This window comes from Octopus bimaculoides, chromosome 9 (genome assembly GCF_046866305.1).
Source record: "Octopus bimaculoides isolate indiv1 chromosome 9, ASM4686630v1, whole genome shotgun sequence".
Taxonomy (NCBI): domain Eukaryota; kingdom Metazoa; phylum Mollusca; class Cephalopoda; order Octopoda; family Octopodidae; genus Octopus; species Octopus bimaculoides.
The window spans coordinates 36032133-36039904 of NC_142936.1; the positions used below are offsets into that span (position 1 = coordinate 36032133).

General features: G+C 33.5%; 1 protein-coding gene across 6 annotated transcripts in view; it reads left to right on the forward strand.

Annotated features, from left to right (window-relative positions):
- The window catches only part of LOC106874293 (FGGY carbohydrate kinase domain-containing protein), a 100434-nt gene extending 95504 nt beyond the window's left edge, over positions 1-4930 (forward strand). For 4 of the 6 annotated variants that reach the window (XM_014921973.3, XM_089357435.1, XM_014921971.3 and 1 more), the window contains 3 exons: positions 1913-2007; positions 3704-3765; positions 4554-4930. In XM_014921973.3, the coding sequence (XP_014777459.1) occupies positions 1913-2007; positions 3704-3765; positions 4554-4632 (236 nt within the window). In that variant the 3' untranslated portion in view covers positions 4633-4930. The remainder of the gene's footprint in view (positions 1-1912; positions 2008-3703; positions 3766-4553) is intronic. The other 2 variants (XM_052970621.2, XM_089357436.1) reach the window with 1 other exon arrangement.
- The last annotated feature ends 2842 nt before the right edge of the window (positions 4931-7772 follow it).

Sequence of the window (7772 nt, forward strand, 5' to 3'; positions counted from 1 at the left end):
AGTGAATAAACTGTTTGAATCAAACACTGTCGACAAAACAAAATTACTTGAAGATCTTTCAAATTTGATCAAATCTGTTGCTAATATGATAGTGTTGCCAACATATAGAATTGATCCACTTGATCCTGATGCTTCTATTGAAAAATTTCTGGATCCTAAACCAAATTTAGGCTACAGATTCAAGAGAAAGATAGCAGAAATGATTATCAAGAAGACTAACAGCCACTGAAGAAAATAATATTTGTAAAAGAGAATGCAACAATTTTTACTCTGCCTTTATAAAGAGCTGAAGCACTGTTTGCCAGGAAATATTAATATACTGAGGAATATCAAATGTTTTTCAGTAGAGAATATTTTGCAGCATTTCAAAGAGCCAATTTTACCTGTCTTAGAAGCAATACATTTAAATGCAGAAAAAATTGCTTCAGTTGGAATTCAGTTTAATATCATTCATTTAGTTAAATGGACAAATACGTCTAATACTGAGGCATTCTGGCTGGAAGTCTTGGAATATAAAGATGCTACTGGAGGAAATCCTTTTAGAGATGTTACAAATTTTGCCATTAATCTATTGACATTGCCAAACTCAAATGCAGAAGTTAAGTAGTTGTTCAGTAGTATGGGTGTAATCAAATCAAAATTGGGAAACAAAATGCATCTTCCTATGCTTAGATCAATAATACTGTCTATAAAATATGGCATGAAAAGATATGGCAAATGTTGCAAAATCTTTGATATTCCAAAACACATAATTAATAAGATTGGGACCTTGAATGTATACGGAAGTCAAGACCTAGGCACTGCAGCTGAAAGTGATCAAATCAGTGAAATTCAAGAAATTATTTCTCAATGCTGAATAAAATTAAAGAAAGTAAATAAAAATTAAGCTTTAGCATTTTTTTTAGTATTTTTTCTACTGAAATTTAGCATAAAATTGTGATTTAAGTTGGCAACACTACTGTCACCAGAGAGTTAACCACCATGAAGGTAGTGGCAAGCAACCAAGACCTTTGGCGATATACTATGTTTGAGAAGATCTGTCAAGCCAAGTGAAATCGTAGTTGTGGCCAATGCCAGTGTCATGTAACTGGCTCATTAAAAGTACCCTTCAAACATTGGACGATATGCTGTCCTTGTGAAGACCTTTCGGGCCGAGTGAAATCATAGTCATGGCTAATTGGCACCCATGCTGGTGGCACATAAAAAGCACCATTCAAGTGTTGGGCCTCATGGAGGCAGTGACAGGTAACAGACCTTTGGCAAGATACCATACAGTGTAGACCTGTCAAGCCAAGTGAGACCATAGTTGTGGCTGGTGGCATGTAAAAACCACCCACTACACTTTCGGAATGGTTGGCATTAGGAAGGGCGTCCAACTGTAGAGACCTTGCCAAATCAGATTGGAACCTGGTGCAGCTCCCCAGCTTACCAGTTTTCAGTTAAACTGTCTAACCCATGCCAGTATGGAAAACAGACGTTAAATGATGATGATGATGATGACAACATTGAAATGTTACTAGTGAACTTTCTTTGGCTGAAAATGCCAGCCTTTCATGATTACTGCTGAAGACATTTACTAACATAACCTAATAGACCAATAACTATAAATGTAAATTCATAAAGTTTGTATGCATGTGTGTTAGCTATCACTTTATCATTATGTTTCAAGGCAGCCAAGGAAGAATGGTTATTAGAAACTAGGAATTCTTATTCAACACAACTAATTACCAAGTGTTACAATTTCAAGAACTAACAGTTTACCAAATTTTCTAAAACAAAGCAAAGAATTTTAAAAATACATTCTTCTGACTGATACTAACAGTTCTTTGAAAAAACGATGTTCATTAAAATAATATGAATTATTTGTAATGTTCTTAAGTCTTTGACAGTAACATGTACCTTTTTTGTGCAGGAATACCATTTGTTCTTCCTGATATGGATGAATCAGTGTTGCTAGGAGCAGCTATTCTTGGTGCATTTGCCAGTGGAAATTACTCTAGTATTCAGGTTAGTAGTAACCAAGTAGTTTGTTAAAAAATCTACTTATAGATTGTTGTGTCATTTGATGCGTGATTAATCTTGAATATTTATATGCTTCTGTAACTTATGTACCCTGATGAAATACAGATCTTTCACCAGTTCCTGAGTCACTTAACATATGTCAAAATATTTTGTCAAAAAGAGAAAAGAAATGTTCCTATTTGCCATATTTAGTAATTAGCACCCATGCTGGTGATACATAAAAAATACCCATTACACTCTTGGAGTGGTTAGTGTTAGGAAGTGCATTCAGCCATAAAAACCATGCCAAATCAGACTGGAACAACTCTTCAGTCAAATTGTCTAATCCATGCCAACATGGAAAGCAGATACTAAATGATGATGATGATAATTTTCAATTACCAATCTTAGGAAAGTTTATTTCCTTCAAAAGATCAACTGGAAGAGGAATTTACTTGAAGATGAAAATGAAATCATGAACTGCACCTTATAGATTTGTTCAGACCCTAAACAAAATTTCCATGTTTTGAAGACAAAGAATACATATCGGGGATTAGTCTCCAATATGTAACACATGTTGGAGGTTGGCCACATTATGCTATATTGAGAGGATGGTCTCTGTAATGCATGTAAGAAGTTGGTCTCTTTCTATAATACAAGTGGGAAATTGGTCTGTGTGGCTCAGTAGTTAGATCATCAGGCTTGCAATCATAAGGTAGTGAATTTGATTCCTGGACTGGGCTGTGTGTTGTGTTCTTGATCAAGACACTTTATTTCATGTTGCTCTGGTTCACTTAGCTGTAGAAATGAGTTTGCAGTATCACTGGTGCCAAGCTGTATTGACCTTTGCCTTTCCCTTGGATAACATTGGTGGCATGGAGAGGGAAGGCTGGTATGCATAGGTGACCGCTGGTCTTCTATAAAAACAACTTTGCTCAGACTTGTGCCTCAAAAGGAACTTTCTAAGTGCAGTCGTATGGTCATTCATGACCAAAAGAGGTCTTTATCCTAATGCATGTGGGCAATTAGTTTGTCTATAATACATGTGGGAGATTAGTTTCCTTGTAATATATGTGGAAAGTTGGTCTCTCTATAATACATACACATGTAAGAGGCTGGTTTTTATTGTACACGTGGAAGGTTTGTCTTACTACAATACATATAGGGGGTTCGTCTCTGTAATACACACAAAAGGTTGGTCTTACTAGTTATACTGATCAGCAGATGAAGTGTTTGGAAGAAGAAAGAAGAAACTCAAAGACAGTGAGATATGAAGAGGAGGAGGAGGAGGTAGAAAAGAAGACTGCTGCTCCTGCTGAAGGTGGTGTTGTGTTAAAATAGTAAATCTCTTTTAGAAACTAGATGAAAAGAAAAAAATATCTTTTATTATTTTTCTTGACCAGACTAACTAGTTTGTATACACTATATGCTACCAATATATCCATGGATAGAAAATGGATATTGTTTCTCTGACTAAGTTTTAAGACCAGCAACTAGTCTCATTAATCTCATTTATATGTGGTGTAACTACTTAATTTACCTTTGACACTGAGGCTAAAATTATTTGTTTATTATAAAAAGTAAAGCTTACATTTTGTTTTAAATTATTAATAGTTATTTTTTGTCAGAAAATAAGGACTTATAATAAATATGAGTCATCGATTTGTCTTCATAACCAATTTAACTTTTATTTCAATAACAGGAAGCTATGGAAGCAATGGGTGGAGAAGGCTCTGTTGTCATGCCAAATAAACAGGACTTCAGGTAATTTTTATAAAATAAACATTCCCAGCTATACAGACACTGAACCTCCTGAAAATTTGTGAAGAGGTATATTCTGTTTACCTACATCTATGTCATCAATATTCACTTACGTGATAGAGTGAAGGAGAGGTAGAGTGACAGACTCCCATAACTTTGGTTTTCTCCCTCTGGCGTCATGCTCTTGCTCGATGGGGCTAGGATGATTCCAAGTTAGTGTTCCCAGAGGTGTCTTCATGCATAGAGCCAACCAGTGCTCACCATCGCTGGTCGTTTTGTGCCAGCTCTTCTGCATCCTCCTAAGTGACATTTAACCTCTGGAGATCTTCTCCAATCACGCCCAGCCAGCTGCTGCACTGAATGAGAGTAAAGCCTTGGTAAGATGATCTAGTGGGAGATGGAGGACATGTCCATACCATCACATGCAACAGATAGCTATGAGGTGGGAGGCTGCAGGCTGATGCGTGTGTGTGCATGCAGTTCTTTATTGGAAATGTGATGGTTCAGTTCTTTGTTGGAAACATGGTGGTTCCACCTAATGTTCTCAATGGTTCTCTGGGCTCTGCTATAGAAACCATTGATTCCCTTTGTCAGAGTCTTCAAGAGGTCCATATTTCTGCTCCATAATGGTGAATGAAGAGGACCAATGCATTGTAGACGCATTTATCACCCCTGGCTGAATATAGTGAAATTGTTATTGTTTAGCTGTTTGTCAAAGGCATATATATATATATACATTAAGTATGATACATAGATGGTTATATTAATTTGATAATGTTTCTATGTTTCAGTTACCATGAAAAGAAGTACCGAGTATTTCTCCAGATGTTAAATGATCAGAAAGCTTACCAAACCATAATGGAATCATAGAAAGAACATCCTAGATAAAAATATCTCTTACAATTTATAACAATTGTCCCAGGAATATTGAATTTGCAACCATTGATTTCTTTCACAAAATTTATATCATGGCTGATGGAAATTATTTTCAGATCCTAAATGAATAAGTAATTAGTGATTTAGTATTATCATAATTAAATGTCAAAAAGTTTACATCATGACTGATGGAAATTATTTTCAGATCCTAAATGAATAGGTAATTAGTGATTCAATATAATCATGATTAAAATTTTGAAAATTTAATAAAAATGGATATTTTTTTTAAAAACTTTGAGTGCTCATTGTTTTTTGGTAAAGAAGTAACATATAAATACCGGCATTTTCCGATTGAAAGAGTTTCAGTTGATTATGTTATAGAGATGTACTCCTGATCATGTTACAGAGACTTTATACTCCTCATCATGTTATGTGGATGTGATACTACTGACCATGTTATAGAAATATTATACTCTTGGCTGTAAATAGATATATCATGGGGAAGAATAGTTCACCTCTGTAAAAACTGGAGGCATTGTAAAATACCAACAGCACACACACACACACACACACACACACATATTAGTTGTAGGGCTTGACTGAACTAAAAACTTCAAGTTGTCAATTAATAACCCCAACTCATTCCACTGATCTCTATCTACAGCAACATATGAACTACAATGATAAACTTTCAATTTACTTAGGACATAAATGAGTATCACACACTCCTGTTTTCTCAAAGGATTCGCACCTTTATATAGAAAAATCAATATTGTGATTGGATTAAATAGCTCCCTTACATAATAACAAGGTACCTGATTTAAAGGAAAGAAAATAAATTCCCCTTTTTTGTTTGTGCATTTCTAAAAATATTGATTTCTATCAATGGTACAAGACTAAGGGAGTATGATCCATTCACTTACTTCTACCAAAGTACATGACTGGTATTGATTGGCCATGGCAAGATTTGAACTTAGAGAGACTGTAAACAGATATACCTAAATATTGCATTACATTTTATCTAGCACTGTATGATATTGGTGACTTTTTTTAATGTTAGTCTGAGATGCAGATGCAGTCATGGCTGTATCGTTGAGAACTTCCTAACTACATTGTTTTAAGTTCAGTCCCATTGTGTGGCACCTTGGACAAGTGTCTTCTACCATAGCCCAGAATTGTCCTAAGTTCTGTGAATATATTTCGTAGATGAAACTAAAAGATGCTTGTTGTATATACATTTGTGTGTGTGTTTGTATGTATGTCTTTGTGTCTGTTTTTGTCCGCTCCCACCACTGCTTGACAACTGATATTGGTATGTTTACAACCACATAACATCAACTAACAATATCAACAGAAAAAGTACTGAAGGACTGGGCTTGCTTCATTCAACTAAAAATTCTTCAAGCTGGTGCCTCAGCATGGCTGCAGTCTAATGACTGAAACAAGTAAAAGATAAAAAATTAAAGATATATATATATATATATATATATATATATATAATACAAAAAATATATATGCATGTATACACACATATATGTATATACTTTCATCTACATGTGTGTATAGATGCATATCAGGGTACAGGACGTTAGAACAATGAACTACAGACAACGGAACGAACACATAGGAAAACAGAAAGCCACTTGGAATTATTCATCAGCTGCCTCTATTCTAACTCGACATATATATATATATCATCATCATCATCATCATCGTTGTCGTCATCATCATTTAACGTCTGTTTTTCATGTTGTCATGGGTTGGATGGTGTGATCAGAGCTGGGGGTGGGAAGCTGCACCAGACTAGTCTGATTTGGAATGGTTTTTACAGCTGGATGCCCTTCCTAAAGCTAATCACTTTAAAGAGTGTGCTGGATGCTTTTATGTAGCACCAGAAGGGTGCTTTTACATGGAACTGCATAGGTGCTTTTAGCATGGAAAATGGATGACAAGGTATATATCTTTCTTCTATTTAATCATGTTTAACAACTTAATCAAAAACATGCGGATTTCTAATGAAGAGAGAATGAGAGAAATGATGGCTTTAATATATAAACTAGAAGAATTGGGATGTGGAGTCAATGGGAAGTAATAGCAGTTGTGAAGGGATATAAAGTAAAATAGCTTTAACTCAGAACCTCATGTATGTGATTTACAAGGAGTTATGTCAAACGTAATCCACAACAGTAATATACTGAAGGAAAAACAGAGAAAAAGGCAGGAAAAGGTGACTTATATGTCTTTATTTTCTACGTGTGTGTGAGTGTGTATGCATATATATATATGTATGTATGTATGTATGTATATATATATATATATATATATATATATATATAAATATATATATATATATAAAGTTTCACACATATATTATAATATACATATATGTGTGTGTGTGTATGTTTATAAAATATTTGTACTGTGCATAAACATGGAAATATGCAATAGATAAATATATATATATATATATATATATATATATATATATATATATATATATATATATATATATATATATAACATATACATATATATAAACTATATGTATCATATACGTAGAAATATATCATATATATATGTATATATATATACATATATACACACACATAGTATACAGATATATAATAGATATGTATGTTTTTAAATAATAAAATTGAGTACATTTATATGTAACACATCTGTCTATACTCAAACATAGAAGGCCATTGTTGGAGTGGACACAAGGGCTAAATATAAATGTACACAGTTTTATTTTAACCATTGTGGCTTAGTGTGCCTTTGATTAAAGAATGTTTTTGTACTTTGAGAGAATAATTTGACCAATAAAAGCACATGCACTAGTTGTATTTCACTTTTTATTATTATAGGTCAATTAACAGATTGACTGAACAAATTATTGTTAAAAACAATTAAGTATTTTATTAGTTAATTAATTAGCTAGTTGACTGATAATAATAATAATAAAATTGATATTCAACCAGTGCATGTATTTTTGCTGGCAAAATGATCCTCCCTAAGTATATCAACATCTGTTTCAACACAATTTGACATCAAGAATCTTGCAAAACAAATACAATTATATATATACACACACACACATACTTATATATACATACAAACATATATATATATAT